At 31.3% G+C, this 25,562-nt stretch overlaps 3 protein-coding genes across 4 annotated transcripts in view; 1 reads left to right on the top strand and 2 right to left on the bottom strand.

Annotated features, from left to right (window-relative positions):
- The window catches only part of LOC131846046 (PRL-1 phosphatase), a 36,643-nt gene extending 21,489 nt beyond the window's left edge, over positions 1-15,154 (bottom strand). Inside the window, exon 1 of the mRNA XM_059195258.1 lies at positions 15,031-15,154. The gene's annotated coding sequence lies outside the window, so the exon portion shown is untranslated. The remainder of the gene's footprint in view (positions 1-15,030) is intronic.
- A 634-nt stretch (positions 15,155-15,788) lies between these two features.
- On the bottom strand, positions 15,789-19,385 carry LOC131846045 (proteasome inhibitor PI31 subunit). The gene is made up of 6 exons (XM_059195257.1): positions 18,999-19,385; positions 18,268-18,417; positions 17,996-18,179; positions 17,031-17,118; positions 16,269-16,412; positions 15,789-15,979 (listed from the first exon to the last, which is right to left on the bottom strand). Exons 1-6 carry the CDS (start codon positions 19,140-19,142, stop codon positions 15,844-15,846), a joined length of 846 nt encoding a protein of 281 aa, XP_059051240.1. The 5' UTR covers positions 19,143-19,385; the 3' UTR covers positions 15,789-15,843.
- A 744-nt stretch (positions 19,386-20,129) lies between these two features.
- The window catches only part of LOC131846047 (kinesin-like protein KIF13B), a 154,891-nt gene continuing 149,458 nt past the window's right edge, over positions 20,130-25,562 (top strand). For both annotated transcript variants that reach the window (XM_059195263.1, XM_059195262.1), the window contains exon 1: positions 20,130-20,319. In XM_059195263.1, the coding sequence (XP_059051246.1) occupies positions 20,265-20,319 (55 nt within the window). In that variant the 5' untranslated portion in view covers positions 20,130-20,264. The remainder of the gene's footprint in view (positions 20,320-25,562) is intronic.

Here is a 25,562-nt window from a genome sequence, read left to right as displayed (position 1 = left end):
TGTAACTATCTTGTACACCTCGAGCGCTTTATTCATAATATTTCTAAAGTGTCTGTATACGGTGTCTGGGTTCTATAAATTAGCACCTCTTCTAATTTCCCATTAATTACAACAGACACATAAAATCAATTCTGAAAGGATTAATTTCAATTTAAACTATTTAGTTAGTACAGTAGTCAATCCGATTTCTCCAAAGGGCGTTCAGCCACACATACAAGTGCATATAGGTGCTCAGACTAATCTATGGAATCAAATGCCCAGCATTTGATTGCGTTGATCATTACTTATAAAAATTTTAACTTCCGTCGTCCTCAAAGACAACGCTTTAAATTTAATTCAATCTTATTTATCTGATCAATATCAATCAAATATTTGAAAACAACATCACCGTTATTATTATAAACTTCCAATATCTCTACACCTGTAATTTTGTACAATTCAACATTAAAACACCCTCACTTATTTAATACATCCGTTCTCGTATGCTATGCAAGTGACAACATCAATTCTCATATGTTGATGAGTTCACTATTAAAAGCCTTAGTTAACACTTTTATTTTACTTCAACTCAACAATTATGTCAACAGTTACAATGATCTAAATACAACACATCCAATCTCATATTCAAGTCAATTGAGTCAACATGTATACCAACAATTCTTACATGCTCGTTAATTTAGCATTATACGCATCGATTATACTCTTTTTTTTTTTTTTTAACCAATTAAAATCTTAATAGATACAATATCTCAAGATTTAACAAAGGTTAACTAGAAATTAATAAAATTGGCAAAACCATCTACAACAGTAATTTATAACTGTAAACTGTAATCCTTAACAATATTTAACTTTCTTATATCTTAACTTTCATTTATATCCTCTAGTAACTTTTCTTATATATTCCTGGGATTAAATTAACAGATATAGCCTTACTTCCACAACTTATATTCTCTCTCATTTTATTTGCATTGGATATAAAGATCTCTTAAAACAGTTATAGGTTCAATAGGATCCTTTCAACTTAAATCTAGTATACCCATGTACACTTTTCAAAACTTGAATGCTCATACATTTAACAACAATCAATTGTCCTTTTGTTTTTTTTTTCTTTTAACTACCTGTGCTTCTTAAATTTGTATTCACTATAATACCATTATAATTAAAGAACAATGGCTCAGCTCGCAACATTTTCTCAACAAATAATTCTCTATAACATGTAAAACTTACAACTTAGACCATGCAGTATTTATTTTTCATTCTACATATATGCTATTCATAAAGTAGTTTATTATCCATCAGTAAACCATATAAAAATCTCATAAATTACGCCAGTATCCATATTCATAAACCAGCTCGTCCATACTGACTATCCACGTCTCTCTCTATGGAAGTTTGCATCCAGTCTTTTCCTGCTGTTTCCTTTTTTTTCTTATGTCATCCGCTTATCTTTTTTTCTGCTGTCCTACTTTTCTTTTGTCTGTCGTCTCTGCCATTTTCTTATATATATATATTCTTTGGCTATCACTGGTCTCTTGGCTTATAAATTTTTCATTTCATTATATGGCGTCATACAATCCAATCAATCACAATACTATTTAAATGTTAAATAGACATTACTATATATATTTATACCTGTACATATGATACAATCTTGTTTTGAATCATTGCTATTTATATATTTTTTTCTTCTATAAATTATACTGATACTGTGCTTGTAAATCACTGTTCATCCCAACGGATACCAACATCTCACTTTCAATCTAAGTTATATTTGCAGTGATTAACTTGTGTTCACAAGATATTGAGGATTTTTCCTATTCTTCTTCTTTTTTTTCTCTCTCTCTCTCTCTCTCTTTAGTCTCATCCTCTTTAGTAACAAAGTTATATTAAATAAAACAAACCACATGCTTATAAAGGCATAGCATAAAACACCAACAATCAGGAATTCTCATAAATATATAACGGTTGTATAGAATGGGAACGAATTTCCATGCATGGAAAGTTATGCAGCCTATGAATAACCACATTACCAAGGTCATCAGCAAAGTTTTCTAGAATATCCATATCTCTTTACTTTTCTAACAATCTTGTCTGTCTGTGTCTCATAATTTTCCTCTATAATAATTTTAAAGCTTATGTACTTTGAATATCTTAACATTGCCTCCCACAGAGACTATTTAATAATAACTAATTAATATACAGAAACTTCATTAGTCAAATCATAAAATATTTTATAATCCTGTAGTATACAAATACATAAAAGGTAAGTTACATAAACCATTTAAAAATAGTATCAAATTTTTTCTTTCTCCTCTATTTCACCATATCACAGTTTACATGTATTCACTAAATTCACTCCCATCTGTCCATACCTATATACAACAAAAGAGTGCTATGCACTCATTTATTTCCATTTTCCTGCCATAATATCTGAATTATAAAGTTTATTATACAAATTTCACAATTCTAGACCGCACTGTTTGACACAATCCATGTGCTAACTTCAAGATGAGTTCATTATTAACTCATGAATGCTTTAAATCAGTTATTATCATCTTCTGATATACATTTATTTATATTAATATTCAATAATATATTCTATTTTTTTTTTTTATTATCTGTACTTCACAAATATATAATACAATTTGAATTTAAACAATTATGATTTCCTCCTTGGTTGACATTTCAATTCCAATATAGATTTCTACAAATTGTATTCTACAAATGACACTAAATAATAAAACTCAATGGATAACTTCTTCAGTTCATTAGCTTATGCAGTACACAAGATTGGACAATATAGCAATACATTGCAATATATTACAATAGTCTATTTTCATTATTGTGATAACAATTGTCTTATGTTGTACATATTCATATTATAAAATCATGACATTTTGTGCAATTTACTGTATGGAGATTTTTAACTCATCAAAAGGCAAATACTCTCACTGTTGCGACTCAATATATATATCCAAACATTCTGTATGTACACAAATATTAACTTATTTCAAAAAACTTTTATTCATATTCATAACACTAATAGTAAATTTAAAGACAAACTTGTTGCTCAAGTATTGTTTAGAAAATTCAACAGGTTTCTTGTACAATCAATAATACAATCAAGAGCCAACAACATTCATTTCTGGCTTTACCAAAAGCTTTTCTTTAGGTTAAAAGACAACTTCATAGTTTACAAAACTAAACCATGTAAGAATAGTCTTACCTGTAATCTATCACTTTCTAACATGTCACATATTAATTGGGTGCTTATAAATTCCAACAATCACTTACTAAACATTGTCTCAAATGACAAATGTACATAGCTACAGGTACCTGCACAGGATCTTTAAGTACCTTTATTGATCAACAATGGCTGCTAAGGGCCATTCTAATGAATTTCAAGAGAAGCATCAAAGAAGTAAACCAATTGCTCAAACATATAATACATTCAATATGAGCATACATATACTTAATATATAATTCCAGCATAATATGACACCTTTGAGGAATTGGATATCATCTCTAGGTGCTTTTTCAACACATTAATAATCAATATCATATGATTATGATAACCTTGAGGATCCTAATAGATCTCAATTGGATTTTATACTAATTAATAATTAAATAAGGAACTATTAATAATAATAGTTTACAGTTATTCCATTGGAGTTTACTACCAATTGTTAGCCATTGCTATATATATATACATATATATATATATATATATATACATTTATAAAATTCAAAACACAGCAAGAAATAAATATAATAATTGTACTATCAGAGTTAAGTACTATTTTCACTGAGAGCTTCACAGTTAATCATGAGATAGCATCTAAAATGTCTTTAATATGTAATATTATGAAATATAACATGTTATGTAGCTTGTATCAGTTTATGTCAACTGTGTCTATCTATATTAATATGCTTTATTCATTCATTAATAAACACATATCAAAGTATCAACCAATATAATATATATATATATGACAGTATCTCAATTTGGGAATATAACCACAATCAAGACATATACCTGGACTATGCCTGTGATTGTCATTTATCTGAAATGGGATCATCAAACATATATGTGTACCTATGTAAAGAAATAATAACAATTCTTCAATTCAATTCACGTAGAACAAACACACAAAACTGAACAGTAAGTTTGACTAATTTACTGTGAATTAGCAACAAACTCAGCAATACCATTACACTGTTTATATGTATAACATGGTATGTGTTCTCATGTTCAACCTGTATGTCAACATAGTTAATGTAACTGTTTCTAATCTGTTGATATCCTATCATACTCTATCATAGGCATTAATAATATAACAATAGTTACTCTGTATTTTAAACTAATTAGATATCCATGTTGTTTTATACTTAATGTATTCATAATACTTCTTTCTTAGGTATATTGTATACCTCAATATCGTGCTACATGTCATGTCATTACTCTCGCAAGTTATCGTACATACTAAATCTATTTAATATGTAGAAAGCAATTCATCCAAAAGTTCAATAAAACAAGTGAGATACTGCGTTTAATGGTATACGTGTTATTAACGTAAATTCACTTACCACAACTTCTAGTCAGAATTACCTTACAGTCGAATTTGTAGGCGGGATTGGTACCGCTTCTGAACTTTTAAAATCACTAGTATCCTGACGACTTAGGCGTAATGCCGGTTAGTCAGGGAGAGAAACACCTCAATGCCTACAATATTCACAATTATCTATCTCTTATTTGTTTTTATAATAATATATACACTTTCGCTCCAAAACTCCCGCTGCCTCCGTTCAATTATCCGTCATCCACTTGTCAATGTCACATAGATTACTTTGGCTCTGGCCTCTGACGTTCCGTTTCAGGTTACATGATTATTGACTTTACCATTTTTTATTAATGGTGCGTCACGCGATAGTTAACACAAGTTTGTTCAGTATTATAAAAACATGAGTTACCATTTAAGTCACTGGTAATCCAATTCCTTCTTTATAATTAATGTAGCACATATACTTTGAAATTCGTGTTACTTTTTCCTTTAGATCAACCTTTCAGATTGCTTAATAGCAATACCAGAATATGTTTAGCATCATCATTAAAAAGTAAAATATCTTGTATATTCAAATTGGCAATTCTTTGTTGTTTCTGCTTAATTTCGTCAAAAAGACAAACACGAAATGATTTTTTTAAACACCACATAGTTCTTAACATCTGAGTAATAAGAAAATATCACCCACTTATTAGAAACTTGTTAAATAAACACACATTAACTTTAGTCGGTACTAAACGAGTACTAAAGTACTAAGCATTTGGATCGATAAATTTAATGCAACAGCGAATATTGAATGAAAGGCATTAAAACGAGAGTTCCGGTGTCTACTGACGTCACAGCTATGACGTATTGCAGACTGCGCATGACGTCATCGAACCGCTATTTAAGGCATTGAGTGTCTATTGAGATAAACTAGTTGTGGCGACTAGACATTCGGTCAGTTTAATGAATGCGACACTATAGGTCACCTTTAGAATAACATACAAGTATTATGGGTATATATAATTTATTCGAGTTAAATTAATTATTACTTATCATAGTTATAAAAAGTCTGATGTCTAAGAAAACTCAATAACGACTAATATTAGAGAAACAGTATTTTTAGTTACATTTAAAAAAAATCGTAACCACAGGTCCCCATTTAAGAAAATATTGACTACTTATTGGATTTGTATTATTTTGCTTAATTCCGCTTAAATTAAGTAAATGGTAGCGGAATTCAACAAAATAATATAAATACCTTAAGCATTAATGAAATGGACTTCCACAAATGACATCTACTTCCATAAAATAAAATCTTTGTTGTTTAAACGTGGTGACCCAGGGGCGGTATCGGGGCTGATCACTAGTATAATATAATAACGAGTATATCCAAAACCTTTATACCTATTGTAATATACCTAGGTACATTTTAAATGAATATTTTATGATATATCGAAATATTTGGTTTATTAATATCATACGATCACGATGAAGGTTAGCAACAACCTAAAGGACGTCTGAAGGATTCGACTAAAGTTTCACTATATATAGCACTTCTATTTTAAAATAGGCAACGTAATTTATAAAGTCTATATAGGCAGTACCGTGAGTATGACCTAGCATGGCTCAGTGACCTGGATTTGCCCGCTCACTCCGCACCACAAGCGTCGATCTGACCCTCTTAGCTGTACTAAATTTATCTACCTATATTTGACATCTGATACGATATTGCAGTTCATCGTCTCTATACTGTAGTATTCATGGACTTGAATACGTATTTAGGATTCGCTGAAGAATCGATACTAATGGGTGGAGTACATCCACATTATAAATGCAAAAGTGTATCTGTTCGAAACGGATTCTAATGAAATTTGACGTTAAAATAGAATGTATCATGAAATAGAAATAATCTTTATTCAAATAAACTCAATACAAGCACTTTTTAATAGTCATATTTTTTTATTCTACCACTCATTCGGAACGCAGACTCATCACAAGAAGAATGAGCAAGAAATATATTTGTGAAATCGTGCGTTGCTCTTTTGAAGATATTTTTTTTTATTGAGGCCGTCATAGGCTCTTTTTATCTAAAAAGCAAGTGAAGTCGCGAGTAATAGTTAGTATAGTAATAGACTACCTAATATCTGTAATTATTTAATACAAGAAGCCATTACTTTTCAGTATTGGCAAAAAAGGCGGAGTATGTTTACATTCGCTATCTCTTCACATCTACGTTATTGATAGTGTAATAAACTCCTATATGTGACGGTTTCCACTTCTATCAAGTAGGCCGTCCGAGTGTTTACAATTCCAATTTCATGAAAAACATATAAATTAATGTACATTGTTATGAAAACATAACTACAGCCGCAGCTGCGAATACGAAAATACATATTACGCCGCGGATACTGTTTTTATATACTATAGTAATAAGTAATTTAATTGCTTAGTTTTCGTCTAAAATCTACGTAGCAAGTATATATATAATAACCGTTACTCCATAGGGAGTAGTCAGAGGCATTGTGGTGAACGCAATACTGGCTGACATTTCACTAAGTACATTTGAATCCAACATAACATGACACCAGCCTAATACGTTCTTTTGAATTAACTTGGTTTATAATTGGTGTTTCTATCATTGAAGAGTCACTCAGAGATATAATTTGACATACAAAGTATTTTGGAGCAACTCAGATTAGAACTCATGACCTGTCATTCTAAATGGAAGTATTAAGCCACTAGGTCCTGTCGCTATCAATATAAGGATGTAACGTTATATTTGCAATTATAAAAAAGGAAGAAGGAAGTCGAGAGAAAGGTCATAACCCAGGGTAAATCTCATCAATCATGCGTATTAGTGGAGTAAAAGGGACGCACTTGGAATACAGAACATCGCCCTACGAGTTCGAAAACCCGACTATAGGAGAAACGTGGAGCAACGACCTTAGCCCTTGCTGAATAGCCGGCAGGTTTTTATACTTATATCGCATACAGAGCGGTCCCTTCCCCTCTTGGGGGCGCTTAGCCTGCACCATTTAACAGCTTTGTTTTGCCGTATCGTAATCTTGGGACGCGCGCATCACAAATACGGATGTTCCATACAAATATAATATTCAACATAAAAATCGTTTACAGTATATAGTTATGTAGGTACCTGATATACGGTAAGGTTAAATTCCAATGTAAGAATATAACTTCTGTACAACTAGATTAAACTGTGGTAAAATAAAATAAATTACGTGATTACTGATATCTTTGTCAAAAGAAAATTATTTTAGTGCATCTACTACAGAATTATTTATAAAATTATGCAAAACCCAACTGTATTCCTACTGAAATACGGCCCATATTACTTGTTTATTATATAGCGTTGTATGAAAGAATGATTTAATTTTAAACTCCATCTATTTATCTCGAGTTTCTGTCAAAAACAAAAAGCCAAATAGTTAGATCGCTATCTATGCAGGACTATATGAAGAAAACTATTATTGCGGAATTATACCAACATACACCAACCCAAAACAACTATTGTTTTCAGATTGTATGTAAAACATATGAACAAAATTATTATTGCGGAATTATAGCAACATACCCCAAACCAAAACAATTATTGTTTTGCTATTGTGTGTGCGTAGTAGTATATTGTGATACCCTTCACGTAACATTTTGTGTTTGTTTTATTCCAATCAGTTGAGTAAAAAAGATATACGAAGTCGTGTATTCAGCTAGTATTATCTAAAAATATTTATAAAATACACACAACTTTCTATGTTAAAAATTGTCACAAAATGCAAATATTGCTAATAAGGTATACGTCCTCATATATTGCGGTGACGACATTCAGGTGTCAGGCCATAACCATTAAAATTAATGATTTCAAAATGGCGATGTTAGAAGAACAGGATCGGACTCGGACAGGATTGTGCGTGCCCGGGGTAACGGACCATCGTCTACGCAGGGTCAACAACTCAACACACGTTCTCCATGGCCGGGTCGATGACCTATCCAGGCTTTCTAGATATACTCGTATGATATATGTTTAATTCTTCTAAATCCACTCTCTCAATTCTATACTTGGTGGTCTAGGGGGTTAAGACATCGTATTACTTCCGATCGTTTCGTGTTGAATTCTTCTCAGGATGCAAACATTTTTTCGGTGTTTTCTGTATATTATGTATTTATTTACAAAAAAGTATTTATTACGGTAGTAAGTAAGGATTTCTGTCAGTTGCTAATACCCATTACACAAGCTCTGCTTACCTTAGAACTAGATAGCGCTGTGTAAATTATCCAGGATTATTATCTAGACACGCGGGAACGTGTCAAATCCAAGTTCAAGTAAGAGAACTGGCGAGCAGCACCGTGTGTACATGAACCATTTGGAGCCACTTTTGGCCCCCTCATAATAATTACTACTGTATTCGTTTTGGAAATGAAGTATACGAGGAATTTGTCACGATGGGCAAACTGATCTGACTACGTTTCTTCACCAGGAATTCCGCTGAACTATATGACCATGAGAAACATGACCATTATAAGAAGTCTAAATAGGTATTGTGGGAATTCTTAGTAACAGAGGTCATGGGGCAATTTATCGGACTCCCTCACTCTTATATTGTTTTGCACACTTTAATATCTTGCACTGAGTGGTTTCATTTTTTGTACAATCATCTTCCATTGATGACTCGCTGGCGTATATTATCTATTAAAAGAAGTCTAAAGAGGTATTGTGACTTGTTAGTAACTTCATAGGTCAATTTAACCGACTTCCTTACTCTTGCATTATTCCCACGAGCAGTCTACAGTGTGGTTTCATTTTCTAAAAATGTCACAATAAACGATTGTCTTAGTAACTTAATACTGCCGTAAACTAAGACAATTGTGTCAATAATTTTATATGTGTTGGAATTAAAAACTAACTGACCTCTCGCCTGATAGAAAGTGGTCTCGAATAAGCATTACCATGAATGGCACGACCGGTGTCATAGCATACACAATGTATTCCGTTACGGCTCATAACCCATAGCCTTGCCTATAAAATGTTTAATTGGAGTCCTCAGATTGAGAAATCACGGGTCTATCTGTAGTATACGTAGAAGTTTCTATTAGTATAAAACATTAGCTGTATCCGCGTAAAATTGTAGATAGGTTTATATATAGAATGCATGCATATATTAATACTGCATCTATATACAAAGTCGATGTGGATGGCTAGTCTTGTATTACAAGTTGAAAAATGTTATAGTTACCGGCGCAGTCACATTTCGACGTAAAAAAGGGTCTACTGCGCAAGCTCCAATGCTTCTGATCTCATTGTTTACTAATTATAGTTTGTATCTAATGAAGAGACAAGCAATTGCGTCGATTGGTATTATAATAATTACGCGCGTCAGAAATGTATGCGTCAATCATGCGAACCCGTATCAAATTTCGCGAGTTGCGAGGCAACCATAAAATTGTATTATATAAGTATGACGTAACATAACGAGAATCGTTGCAATCTGCATCAAACGTACCTATATATTTAATGTAAATACCTAACATGACATTTATTGATTGTAGCTGAAAACACTGTGATTAACTGCGCATAGGATGACGTCAAGCAAAGTTCATCTACTTTTATAAGGTATGCAAAACTACGTCAATGGATATTTCAGTATTATCTACAAAGCTAGCCTAAAACAATTTTTACAGCCAAGGTAGAGAGTGCATTTATGAGTAATACAAAATATTTAGGTTCGACGCAAACACAGACACTTTAGTGTCTTAGGCGCCAGTCTGTTCGCCAACTATAAATTGTTATTATTACAACAATCCAAACTATGCTAAGAGGCATCCTGTTAATATATTATATTAGTTTATAACTCTATAAAACAGTCGAAAGAATAAAGCGACACTAGCTAGTTGGAATCATTTTTATTTTATTATTTAGAATCAATCTATTTTAGTATTCAGGTAAATTAAATTAAAACCGTTAGTTTTACGTCAATTTTATATCGTGAGGTGATCGTGGTGTGATATCCACGTGATTGTGTGGTTACAAAGTATATTTGTTTAAAACAGTGTCCTCTGTCGGTAACAAAAGTATCCACGTTTATGCTGAGCCTAAGTGTAATATGTTTACTAATATCTAACACTTAAGATAATCAACAGATAATTAAATCTCACAATTCATAACATAATACGAGTCTAAACACTTCAAATATAGCTTGGTTAATTTATATTTGTCTGTACATTAATTTTATCATCTAAAGAATTAACTCACAAAGTATGTATGTGTTTAGTATTGCAGATTTAATATCTCTAAATAAATATAACTAACTAAACTGGGTATTTTTATCAGTCTAGATTCTTCACTTATTTTTAAATCTTCTATAACAGATTTTGATATATGTAGTAGTGTAGTACCTACTGCTACTATTATTCTGAGAATTATGGAAAAAAAAGTCTCGGCAAACCCGAGAAAGGTAATACAATAGGTGAAGCCAACTACCTGAAACCCTTGCAACAAAACAGTGCAACAACAAAAAAAAAGTAGCAGGTAAAAATTCCATTGGGGATCATAAAACTTTTGTTTGTAAACAAAAGTTAATATTCACTGTGAGCCACGCTTGGTCTAAAGCCACTGAATGAGTATGTTCAGCCTATCATAAATTATTGTAAAGCAAAATCACGTTTCAAAACATGATCATACATCTTGTTTTATGTAACATGATACTATGATTACATGATGATTTATGTATGAATCAGTAAGCTGGACCTAGTCTAAACAAGATAATAATATATGTTGTTTAGACTATGTACTTATAAGCTAACTGATTCATACGTAAACTATATGATTATAATCACGTTCTAGTGTTGTTGGAGCTGTAATTGTATCATTCTATGTAGTGATAAAATTTTATGTCTGTGCCTCAATTTGTATAAATAAAAAATACCTACTAAAAATATATAGGTACCTATTATTATCTATTAACAACTAGCTGTACCCGCGACTTCGCCCGCGTGAAATTAATAACTTAAAATAAAAGTAGCCTAAGTTACTCCTTATTACATCAGCTACTTGCCAATAAAGGTCCCGTCAAAATCGGTTCAGCCATTTCAGAGATTAGCCGGAACAGACTGACAAACAAAAATTGTAAAAAAATGTTATTTTAGTGTATTTATATTCATATGCATGTAATTAAAAAACGGTTATTTCCATATTACAAACATTCCAATTTTCTTTATATGTATAGAGTATAGATGTATAGAATATAGATTGTCAAAAATAAATAAACATATTTCAATGTTTCCTTATTAGCCTTTTGTAATGACTAGGTATATTATTGTGATATAATGGGTAAAGTTATAACATGTTTTAACTCACTCCCGCGACTTCGTCTGCATCACACTTATTTGATATTCATCGTTATATTTCGACCAATTTACATAATATCTTTTTAAATTATAGGCTATGTGTTATTCTGATGTTTATGCTATATTACTATAAAGTTCCATCAAAATCCGTTCAGTAGTTTTTGCGTGAAAAGGTAACAAACATCCATTCATCCATCTATCCATACTGACAAACTTATGCATTTATAATATTTGTAAGAAGATTTAAAAAACGTACACTAACTGTCTTATGACACATTTACACCACAACAATCAGTATGAATGTAAATAAATTAGGGCTGAGAAAACTAATTATAAAAACACAAATTTAAACCCTTATTTACTTGTTGAAATAGTGGTTACCTGTTTTATGACGCACCTACTTTTACCCAATAATACTTACATTGGGAAGTCGGTATGAAACTCCTGTAACTAACAACTGAACATACTCTTTTACACCATATTACATCATGAAAACAGTTACGCAATAATTACAGATTTTAATTATAAAAAATATATATCAATAAAAATAGGTAAATTTTGGACAATCACAGTATATAATAATTTATTATATGTATCATAACTGTCTCCTGTTTATAAAGAAATAATAAATCATAATATGTAGGTACCTATATTTAAAACTCATTATGAAATATTGTGTAATTAATATAAGTAAATATTCATTTATTTCACACCATTAAAAATATTTTCAGTACAACATGAATTTTTACCTCTTATGGTAGTATTGATTTTACCAATATTCAGGTTTATATTATATTATAATATTTGCAAGATACAGATTATATGTAGATATACATATATGTTACAACTATTTATTCCACACTACATGATGGTTTCTGTTAGATTTTGTTTATTTGTTATTATTATTGTCAATAGTACATAGTCAGAATGAATAAAGATAACATTAATTCATCATATCACACATATATTAAAATAGAAATCATTGTTTATCTTTATATTAAGAAAAAATAAACTAGGTCCTCTCTCTCCGATATCACAATGGGCGTTATTGTAAAGACAATAGCATGAACAGCATTGAATGTTTATAAATTTTGGGTTAATGAAAATCAAATGTGATGTATGATGTTCATAAAGTAAAAAATGAAATAATGAGATTTATGAATTAATTTGTATGACAGTATCTTATCAAAAGAAAGCATTTTTTTGCATTTCGGGTTTCACTGTCTATAACTATGACAAGGAAGTCTGATATGTATAGGAATATGGGGAATACTGTTCATCTATTAGTACATACACAATCCTAATAAACTCAGGACACAATATATGATGCTTTCTAACTGAAGTAAACATAAAGTCATAACATTCTTCATTGCACACTGAATAATGCTAAACAAAAGACAACCTTGTTGCTTAAAGCAATTTCTTACAAACAATATTGGTATTGGGCAGGACATTGTTAGTAATGGGCTAGTACTAGAGGCTCCATATTATCCTATAAATATGATATTGATATGATACCCTCTAGAACTATTGTTGTTAATATTAATTCCTGGTGATATGGCACCAGTAGGTTAACTGATGTGGCTATATCCTTACTCCATCATTCTCAAATAATGCTGTTAGCGCAGGCTAGTACTTCATCTTCTAGTGACAATTATTGTATATTGACAATAATAATAACAAATCAAAATCTGACAGAAAACATCATGTAGTGTGAAATGAATAATGTCACAACATTATAATACTTAAATCTAACAACAATGATATTATATAATAACATGAATTCATTCCCAAGTAAATTAACATGGGAATGGAAAAGGATAATTTCTAGGATTTTTAAAAACTTATATTGAATGACAAACATGAAATATGAATAAAATAAAGATATACCCATAGGAAACAGCAAAAAAAGGGAACAAGTATGGTAGAAGTATAGGTGTGATATAAGGGCAGTAGCTAGACCAATATAGAGAAGGAAAACTTTGGACAGAGGAGCTGGAGTCTATTAGAGTAGGCCTATATCTTAGGACAAGCTTGTTAACTGAGACAGTGAAATGAAAATAAACAAAAATATAGTTATTTGTCTATCAGAATAAAAGCTATAAATAAATTAAACAAAAATGAATGACTTATTTTAAAACATAAATAGTATGCCCTCCTTCATTCTGAACAGTAAAATTCACTAGAACAAAAAGGTTACAAAGAACAAAGAAGAATAACAAGAGAATGGAGAACAATGGATGCATTTTAGAATGCATTTACAGAAAACTAAGAAAGGATGTGACAATAGTGAATGTATTATGCTTAACAGTAATTACATTGTTAAGAGATGGTTTCTTTTTTAATAAAGTATGATCTAGCATACAAAATTACTAATATCTTTGAAGTTAAGCTAGTGTTCATAATTTACATTTTAAAGTAAAATATTAATATTAAAGTATGACACTATAAAATTCTAACAAAGATAGGTTGCTAGATTCCCTAAAAAATACATGAAAGTCAAAATAACGCTACTAGGCAGGAAGATGATGATGATGAAATAGTAGTCCCACCTGTGCTAATGGTATGGACAAGCACAAAACCAGTGAATTATGAAAGAATTACTTTAAAATTAGATAAATTAAGTAATTGTGGCTAATTTTTGAGTCCTAAACTACGATGGTTTCTACATAGATCGTGTGGAGGTAGACCTTAGTGTATATTACTGCCAATGGGGCTAATAGCCCTCATTACTAAAAGTACCCCCAGATAGATTATTCAGTAGTAACAATTATAGCAGACAATATACAGATATGTAGGTACATTGAACTTAACGAGCATTGTATATTATGTTGGTTACCACGCCTCGTTGTAAAAGTTAATCGGCAAACATAAAAATATCATTCCATCCCATACATAACAAACATTTGGTAGCTTTAGTAGTAATACCGATTACGCGAACAATTGAGACCAAAGCAGGAACATTCTAGCGTTACAATTATAGGTTTCATGAGTATTCATGTTAATGACGAACGATGGTGACGTCCGCCTGCCAACGGACAGGACACGACCTTACTTTTTAGTTGATACGTACTTATTTTGAACAATCAATAATAGAAATAATTAATTTAAATAAAGAACTTACCTCCACAGCCATACACATTGAAATAGAAATTGAACGGTGGCAGCCGTGAGTAGCCAAGGAAATTCACCACACACGCTAGAAACGTGTGCTCGGCACAAAAACAATTCCGAAGACTGAATGAAACGAGCAAAAATTGAACTGATGAATGAGTTAAATTGAATGAATGCATAGAATAATTCACTCCTGGAGTGAATGAAAAAGGAGACAATATTTTGATTGGTAGGTTGGCTGAATCAAAGTTGCCATCTCATAAATATAAGTGTTTTTCTATAATTCATCCCCATTAATGCAGATTAAGAAACATATTAATGCAGACGATTCTACGTAAGGTACGTAGAATCGAATACTAAAGTACATGTAGTTGGAAAATAACTCCTAATCAAAGAATATACTCACCACTCTATTTTTTATTCCTAATGCAATGCAAGCTTAGTTTCTATTAGTTTAATAAAAAATATGTGTTAATAATCGATCTCGACTATGACTACTGTAGGTAAAAATAGACTATAAACATTTTTTAAAAGTGAGCCGATACATATAACAACTGAGCAAGTAATCACTATAAATGTTCACGGTTCCTGTCGTTTAATACCATAGTTATTGCAGGTCAATTTCAAGAACATAAATGTTATTTATCTGAGGGTATAATCACAAACTATATGAAGATGCTGAGTTATAATCCTTTTAATAATAAAGACAGATACTGATGTTACTGAACATAACAATTGCGAATCGTGCAATAGAAAAATAAAACCGTCTATAAATAAAAACTTTAATTATTTCGTTTATAATCTATCATAATATCAATGTAGATTACATAAACATGTGATCGTTGAACCCCGGCGGAGGAAAATGGTCAGCATCAGGTGGCCCCGGTCTGCGACCAGGCCGAGGACCAACGGCGGGCGGACCGAAGGGATCAAAACGAGCCCCAGGTGGGACTGCGCCTCTGTTGAGCAATAATGAAAAATATATAAAAGTTATAATTTAATTACTGTTACAAATTATTAATATATATGTAATGTAAATACATAAGAGGAGATATTTAAATAATGACCGACCAGTGAAATTGCAATTTTGTATTAAAATATGGCCCAAATTTGCAGATACACAAGATCGTAATGACACTACTTAAGAACACACAGTACAGCTAGTAGGTCTTATATTAATTGGTCATGGTATAAGTCAGTTATGTCTTAAGATAAAATTTCTAAATTATGTAAAATTAATAACAAAACCTTGGAAGTCCACCAGGAATGCCAAGTCCAGGGTCATCTGGATTCCTGCCAGGTGCAAATGGATTGAAAATCATACCACCACCTCCTGGAGCGAATGGATCAAGATCAGAGCGGCCAATATTTAAAGGTGCAGGAGGCAAGTCCCTGTGAATAATAAAAGTATTACTTAATATCTATCACAAGTTGTCTGTAGATCGCTTATACAGATGAGACCATCTTTTGTTATACCCTTTTTAACATATTGTTTGTTCTCTATTTGTTGTCTCTGAGGAATAAAGAGTTATTATTTTATCTTATATCTTCACTATTCTTATTAAGAGGGAGCATACTGACATATCATACTGATATAGCATATAAGCATTTAAAAAAACTCTTTCAGCAGGCAGATATTAAAAATGTGTAAACTACGATTTATTAGTCAATTTCTCTTAAGAAGAAGTAGTAGTAGTCTTCTGTAAGAAGTCACTTGCATTGAAATTTCAATCTCCGCTTTCAAGTTAACCGCCAAGCAGCTTGATTTGTATCTGTTTCAGTTGAAGGATGAAATAGAGACAGTGCCATCACAGGATAAGAAGCATGACATCATAGCCGTCTAGAATGGCAATGCATGAGTGCTATATAGGTGTCATATGATAATGTGATAACTTTTATGTATTGATGATTACTACTTACTATTACATCTATGCCATCAGCTTGTTTGTCTATTAAATTAAATAAAGTACTATACACTATGTAGGGAACAGTGGTAAATTCAATGCTCACCATGGATCTGGTATATCAGGTCGTGCACTTGGCCGTGGTCTTGGTGGTACTCTAAGAGGATCATCTGAAGGAATCCTGCTGGTATTGCCTGTAAAAAGAAAATAGGCACTTAGTATTTGCATATGCTGAAAACTTGTCAGAAAGATACTGGTTGTATGATAGTAAACATGTGATTTAACACTATCCATAATTTGTTAATGAGGAAACCTCAGATGTAAATAAATAATTTCACTCCCTTATTTAAATCTGGACCTTGTAAAATAGAACCAATCTAGTTCCACACTAAACAGTACAGTATAAGCGCTAGATAACTGATGGAAATACCTAAATTACTTCTTTGTAAATATGTAACATATATTGTTGATTAAATAGAAAAATGTCATTTTTAAAAATTAGAAGCTATAATTGCCTCCTTTTATATAAGTAAATTAAATTAATCATGCCACATATAAATTTTTGTTAAAACTTTAAAGGAAAAAAAAATTAATTAAATTTAAAAACTTTAAATGCTTGTCTTGTAAGTAATGTACATTTATAGTTATAGTGCCATTTTTCTATTTAACCAATGATATATGCTTTTTTAAAATAGGCTATAATGTAATGTTGCTATGAGCCTGCCCTTACAGTAGCATAGCACCCATGAAGGATTTCAAACTGGTCATGAGGTTAGCTCAGTTAGTTCATTGTGACAATTCACAAGAAATTAACTACTATGGTTCCAAAGGGAGGCCACATGTAGGTCAACCGCAGTATTGGGTTTTTTTTTTATTAAAGTAATATCTGACGCTGTCTTTGTGACAACAGCCTTTTGCCCTATGCAGTAGGTGGTTTTAGTGCCTCCATTACTAGCAAGTTAATATATTATATTGCCAATATATCATATATTAACAATGGAATCACTAGTACCCAATTTGAATAACCATGTTTTCATACACATACAGCTATGTAATGTGCACAGAACTTACTTCTTGATGTCTGTGTCTCTGTGGTTGTAGTGGGCTTTGATGTAATTGTATCTATCAGATCTCTTTTCAAATTATATATCAAATCTTTATGGTATGGCATCATCTTGTCTATGGGCCCACTCATCTCTGTCACTGTGTCCTCAATATTTAATGCAATATTTGATACTGCTAAGTCATCTGACCTCTGTAAAGATATAAGTATGTTGTTGTTATGAAAGTCATCACTATTATAAGAAATTATTGGACTACAAGAATCATGCTGAGTATCATACCATTAAATTGAAGATTAAATTGCCATCAGTGTTCAATGCATGGAGAATATATAGCTTGTCTTCTAAAAGATATCTTATAATGTAAGTATCTTTGTCATGCCAGCCTGTTGGCAGCAATTCACTTCTCTCTTCTTCACCAGTCAATGTACGCTGTAATATTATATTATCAATTAATTAAAACACTGTAAAATTAATAATTTTATAATACCAATACAATAGGGATACCAATTTGTATATAATTACTGCATTAACTTATTGTGATATTATTTGTTTTAATTTCCATTACATCCAACATGTAACTTTATAAACAGCGTAAATTAAATTCTGTCCATGATTTCTTATTCAAGCCTTGCAATTTCTGTTTAAAATCACAGAAACTCTTTTTTGGCTGACTAATTTGCATGCAGAGTTATTTATAATTAAATTAATTACTTATTGTGAAGATAGATAGCAAACTATGTGACTCTAGGCAGATTGAAACTTTAAAGTTGTGTACGAGAAAATGTGACCCTTTAACATAAGACAGTACCGGTTTTATTGCATTGTTACATGTTTACAAATATATGACAGGTTTCCAAACATGAGGAAGATTAGAAAAGTGGAATTCTTCGAAACTCAAAATCAATGCAAATCGAATGTAAGTAGGTGATTTTAACACTGGTTGCATTTAAAACACAATTATGGATCTTACAATTGAAAAGGTGTACAATAGAAAGTAAAGTTGTACAAACCTCATCCCCTACACCAATACTACGAAAACCCCTTCTGATTAAATTCCAATGAATAAAAGCGACTAGGATATCAGATTTTCGCCGTATATCCCTTTCAATAGTCTTAAACGTCAAATCCCATCCAAAAAGGAGATCTCCGGACATTTTAACTTTACACTACGACTTTAAAGCGTAAACAATACAAATATTTCGAATGATATATTAAATGTATTTTGATAACAATATGAACAATCACATTATTTTTGAGAAATTTATTGTTTTTTTGTTATTTTAATTAATAAAACTATGAAAGTTAATAAAACACCAAGAATGACTATTCTTTGTAGATTTTCAGAATTCTGCAGAGACAATGATTTGCTGTTTATTGTAAAGACTGAAATTGAATCTAGTAGAAACATCAATACTGATTTAAATGTCAAAATCAAATGACAATTCGACAGTTCTAACTTGACAACTAGAGTTGTCGATTTATATTGCTTATTAAGGATTTAAACCACAGTCGTAAATGTTGTAACCGAAAAAAAGGTAACAGTTAGTCCAAATTTCTAGATTTTTCCTAAATGCCATTTCCTAAATATTTTTTTTCTGATTTTTCTCTTGATGGCTACAATCAATCCTGTCGCCCCGTTTCGGCTTGACGTAGAGTTCTGGGACAGACTGTATAAGTCAAAGTAAGATCATGATTTTTAATGTGAACCTATATATTTAAAACAATTATTTTCGTAGAATACAGGACCACAGGTTTACATAATAATCATATTAAAGCTATAATAGAAATAATTACGACAGAAAATGTATAACCAGTATATAGATAAAATTATATAATTTTAGTAATAGGAATTTTAAAGACTTATTTTTTAGTACGGTTTCATAATGCCTTTATTTCTAACAATGTAAATTGTTATACAAATAACTATGTATATATAATACTTTTATATAATATTAAACGTATTGTGTTATTTTATTTCGTTACATTAGCATATTCTCTACCAGTCGGTTTCTTCGCCATTACAGAAGTTCAAATAGAATCTATCGATTATCGATTTATATTGAAACCTGTTTTTCGGTAGATTCGTTGAAGCACTATTGTGCTGTGCAATATAAAAACAACATGGCCGCCAGTGTCAATTCTGGAACGTCGCGCTTATAACGTGAAATAATGAATTTTGTTGTTTTAGAATATGGGTGAATATGTGCAATAATTTATTATACTCTGATGTGCAAAGTGTTGTGTTTTGATTCTATTTGTGTAATTTAAGTGTCAAAATGGCCTCGGATAAGATAAAAGTAGCAGTTCGAGTCCGTCCTTTTAACAGGCGAGGTAAGCTAGTTTCATTCGACTAATAAATACAGTATATCTTACAGGTGACTACGTTTTTGAAGTTTATCTATGTCTTGTTTGTCAGATAAAGCCAGCCACAATTTCATTTGAGTTACCGATAAACGTTTCTTTAATATACTTGTATATTATTGTAGTCTCTATTGCCCAGTTTACCGTCTGAAAAGAGTTCCGTCTTCACAAAAAATATGTATATATAATAATATATATATATATACCGTATCCGTAAATATATATAAATTAATACGTATAATATAAATATACCCTATAGGCAAATTTATTTCCTTTCTATATTGTACTGTAGATTCAAAATAATATGTGAGTGAATATTTTTGTTACCCGTATTTTCTGGATACAATTATTTATTTAACGCTTTCATGGTATGTTTAAGTGACCAAATAAAGTTACTTATTTACAAAGATACTAATTAAATATATTATTTTACTGATAATTCTATGTTAGTCAAAATTTAATCTAATCAAAATATTATTCACGTAGATGAGAAGAACTGACAAGTCAACTTGTATTCTTTTCAAATATGGTTGTACATGTTTACAATCATACAGATTCATTTTTTAATACAAATTTAGAAGAATAGTGTGATCATTAGCATATATAAATATAGACCAAATGATATTATCATTCTGTCTTTACTATATGATGTCATGTAAATTGTTAAACATTTAATTTTCTTCTGTTCGTTATTCCTCATGTTGGGTCAACACATTATGTTTTTCACTTCCATTCATATCTCTTGCTCTAATTTTACTATTATTTTCCTTTCTTTTAAAAGCATTCACCATTTACACCAAGATTATACAAAATTATATGTAATAATAAGTAAAATGTAATTTTAGAATTTCTGATATTTGACAGTCTACTATTAGTGCACTAAATACATTCTTCTCTGTGTAGACACTCAAAGTTCATTAATAAAAGTCTGATCAGAAAGACATATAAATACTATCAATACAGGTGGTTGAGTCAGAAGTGTAATTTTCTATGCTAGTGACTCATCATTGCAGAGCCAAAACAACTGACATCTAAAAATATAGTTCTGCAGTTGATTCTTTGTATTCATTTTAGGATAGATTATTAGTAATTTCTTTTTGAAGTTAAACATGATGATGATGAATGAATAAAATTGGGCTTTATTTTAAAAGAACATCAATCTTACCCGAGCTCACGAAAAAATATTTTTAATAGTCTGACATACTTAAAACTATGAGACAATTGTTTTAGCATTTCTTGCATTTGTATTTTATAATCCTATTATTATTAAGGATATGAATGAAAAAAGTGACTATGTAATTGTTCCTTACTTCTAGAGGATGTGCTACCTTTTTTAATGTATAATTATGTCATGGTCATGCATACAATGATATGGGTGCACTTGATAAATAAGTGCATAGATTAAGGTTAATAACATGTTCTTGAAAAACCCCTGAAGTTAAAATATTAAATGAGTCATATATTTTTTTCTTATAAATTTTAAGTTGTAATTAAATAAAAAATATACATAGTTAACCTTGTTTATTATTCAATATAAATAAAATTTCAGTATTTATAAATATATGATATCAGAATATAATGTAATTTGTTAAAGAGATAGACCATGTTTTAGATTACACACTATTGCATATTTGTTTTCATACTTATAAACTTATAAATTCACATGTATAATAATTCTGCTATGTACATCTATAAATATATAGTTAAAATTTTTGTCCCTATAGACTGTTTAGTTCTTTTTTTGTACTATACATTAACAAGATTGTAATTGACATTTAGAATAAGGAATAAAAGCTTTTATCTACACTTTTACAGACATGTGTGTACACAAATTTCAATTCAACTCACAAAGAAACCTTACCTAAATCGATTAATGACCTGTAAATTAAATTATATAAAGATGTAACCATAATCCATCATTGACACGAAATCTCGTCGTCTATTAATTAAAATAAAAATACAGTAGCTAAGTATAAATTATTTGACCAACAGTTACAAAGCATTTGCTTTCGTAACACCGTCAAAATTATTAACGCCCAGTTACGCTTTGTGCAGCAAAATGAACAGTTAATGTAGGCTGTAAAACGTTACTCGTCCCGTAGTTCGTCATGGTGAATAAACGCTGAGTATCCGCCATTACTTGGAGTTGGTATTGCTGCGGTTCCACTTTGCAACATCTTTACGTAATTTAAATCGATTCTAGCAGTTGCAATTCGCGACAAGTGCACCTGTTCGGCTCTGAGTTCTTTTATTGCTGGTAGAGTTGTGTAACGGTCTCGTCGAAGGTACTGATTAAGTAGTAGATTCAGTATTATAAATTCAAGTTACAGTATTTTATCATTGAACATTACTACTACACTACTACATGAATGCGAAAGTGCATTTTTTGTTAGTTATCTTTTCATAACTAAAAGGTGGAATGGATTTTAATGATATTGTATTAGAAGAAATGATATTGGCTTGTAGAAAGGATACTCGCTTGGTTCGAGTTCAAAGACTTAAATTGTTTTCTATATTTACTCTGTTTTGGATACTAAGTACTTATTGCAATACATATAATATTTGTAAATTTTTTTTGCTTGTTTAAATATTAATGTATGTTTTCAAAGTTCAGCTATAATACCTACATTGTAAAACAGTTGCAATGTACATTTGAGCGAGGCCACATTGTACAGCTATAAATATATTCAGCACTTTATGTTTGCAATAAAACTGAACCATATACCCTGCACATGTAGCCGGCAATGTTCAGTTCATTTTACATAAGCCCGATGTATATAAAATAGTGTACTGAAACCGGATTTGAAAGAGAATCGGCGCGGACGTACATCCCGACCTCGGGTTGACTCACCTCAATGCTTACGTTACTACATTTAGGCTTAGGTTACAATACAACGTTACTTCATACTTTATAAACATGCAAACATATTACTGTGTTAATTATTCCCAAAATTTGGAACCCGAATAAAGAACTTGATGTTAAAATCATCAATGTAACGTTTTCAATTCGATCGATTTTAGAAGTTTGGAACGTTCTTATTATTGTAATTAGTAGGCTTTGTAGCGAACAAAACAAAACGTAACTCCCTGTCTATGCGGCTGATTGCATTACGAATCATTTTCAATGGTACTCTTGTAAATTCCATCCGAAACTTTATGAAGTCAAAATTTTGTTGTTTAACATCGGTGGTATAATTCAAGAAATCTGATTCTATAGATTTTAGATCGGAATTTAATGTTGCTTATTTAAAATGTAACATCGATAAATTGAATTCATACATGATATAGACGTCTAGGAAATCTCGTTGCTAACTTGTCTGGTATTGAGCTTTCTTCGTGTCTAACCTACTTTTGCGACATCAAAACCTTGTTAGTTGACTAGACGACAGCCATTATCTATATTTCCAAGTGCTTAGATGCTTGTTGTTAAGTAATTATTTAATTACGAGTTGTTAGTGTTTGAAAACATAAAAATCTCGTCTGGCACCTTTTACAATATAATCTACATAATAGCGATATATATTCGACATAGGACTAAATGACCTGAGTTCATCCTCATTGTATTCTACTCCACTAATGCTCCCCCAGCGTGTATATACTTGTTGGCGCAGGCTGGTACTCCTTTTCAAATATGTACTGTTATTTAAAAAAAAAAAGAATATATTTCAGCATGCCTCAGTCGAGTAGAAGGCGTATAAAGGACTTTTAAATACCTCCTGCCATGAGCAAACCTTTGGAAGCAGCGAAGCCGTCTCATAAAATTATTTTTACAGTAATTATTTTAAGTATTTGCGCTTTTTTTTTACTCAACGAGAATTGTGCTCTAAAAAGTAAAGATTGCCATTCTGAAGCGCTAACAAGCAAAAATATAATATCTTCAATGATACAAGTGATGATTTTAAGATAATCAACAGCATAATCATTTAATTATATCTGCTATTAAAAGATCTATGGAACATTACCGGCGATTAGCATTCTAGTCGCCCCCGGCACGCGTTCACCGTACGTCTCCAGTTCGATTTCATTCAGTTATCTCAGTGGCTTCGGACCGTGTCTAATGGCAGTAATGGTACTTGTTTCATTCAACAATGAGTACGCCTATTACCACAGGCGTAGATTGTGGTAGAGAGCGCAAGTACTTCTGTATAACTACGAAATGTATGTCATGTTCATTGCTATACTTATTTTGTCGCAGTTGGTAGTTTTTTATTGTGAAATTAGAAGTAAAGTAGATTTGTGATTAATAGTATTTAAAATGTAATATTCTATAGAATCATTGTTTATGTTTCCTCGCGTATGACTTCAATGACTACTCTATGCTTGCTATTTAAGCAAAGACCATTCCGACAGCATTAAAAAAATACGCTAATAGGATGCCAAGGTATGAAAACATAGAGCTGGAATTGGTTCACTCATCGTTGCCACTGAAGAACATCCTTCCCCACTATTATAGTAAGGATCTCTTTATACAAGGCTGGACGCCGGAGAAGTTCAAATCAGCATCATTTGAACATCTCTGTTGTATAAAGAGAAGAACGTATAATGATATTTCCTCTAGTCGGTAATCGTTGTCTTTTTAAAATAACAGTTTCATGTTTTCGAGACAAAATTTTGCCGAGATATATGTAAACGCTCTACGTTTTCGTGTAAAAAATGTGCAAGCTGTTATTCTTGGAAAGTTGCGACATCTATTTAAATTCAATGTCTGTGTCCAATTACCCTTACCCACCTTTACTTACCGTAACGGATTATGTTAAAGGAGGTAAACAGGCGGATTTATGTAACATCTTATGTAATATATATATCTAATGATGTAATTGTAAATGCAAATTGAGTTCCATTATAATAACCGCACATTATGTTAGTAATGACAAAGGAAATGTGGATTTTCGTAAAGTGGAGTAGGTTACACACAGCAGCATACAGTTATATTGTTCTGTTCTCCGTATTTAATACCTTTTTCTTACCTTAACCACGCACTGCTGGGTAGATCTTTCTCTTCAAATTAGGATGATATAACATCGTATTATAGAATTCTTTTTCCTCGCTACTAAGGGTTGCGATTACCCCGCAGGAAAACATACTCTCTGCTCCTATCCCTTCATCTCTGTCGGACTTCATAATAGAGGTCGTGATGGATCTAGATAGATAATTATGGAATACATATCAATGTGCCAAAACGAAAAACCGACCCTCTTCAGCTCCGGGTGTAG

This window comes from Achroia grisella, unplaced genomic scaffold (genome assembly GCF_030625045.1).
Source record: "Achroia grisella isolate CSIRO2021 unplaced genomic scaffold, CSIRO_AGI_Agris_v1 utg487, whole genome shotgun sequence".
Classification (NCBI taxonomy): Eukaryota; Metazoa; Arthropoda; class Insecta; order Lepidoptera; family Pyralidae; genus Achroia; species Achroia grisella.
Note: the sequence above shows the minus strand (reverse complement) of the source record. Positions and strands in the feature narration are given on the sequence as shown.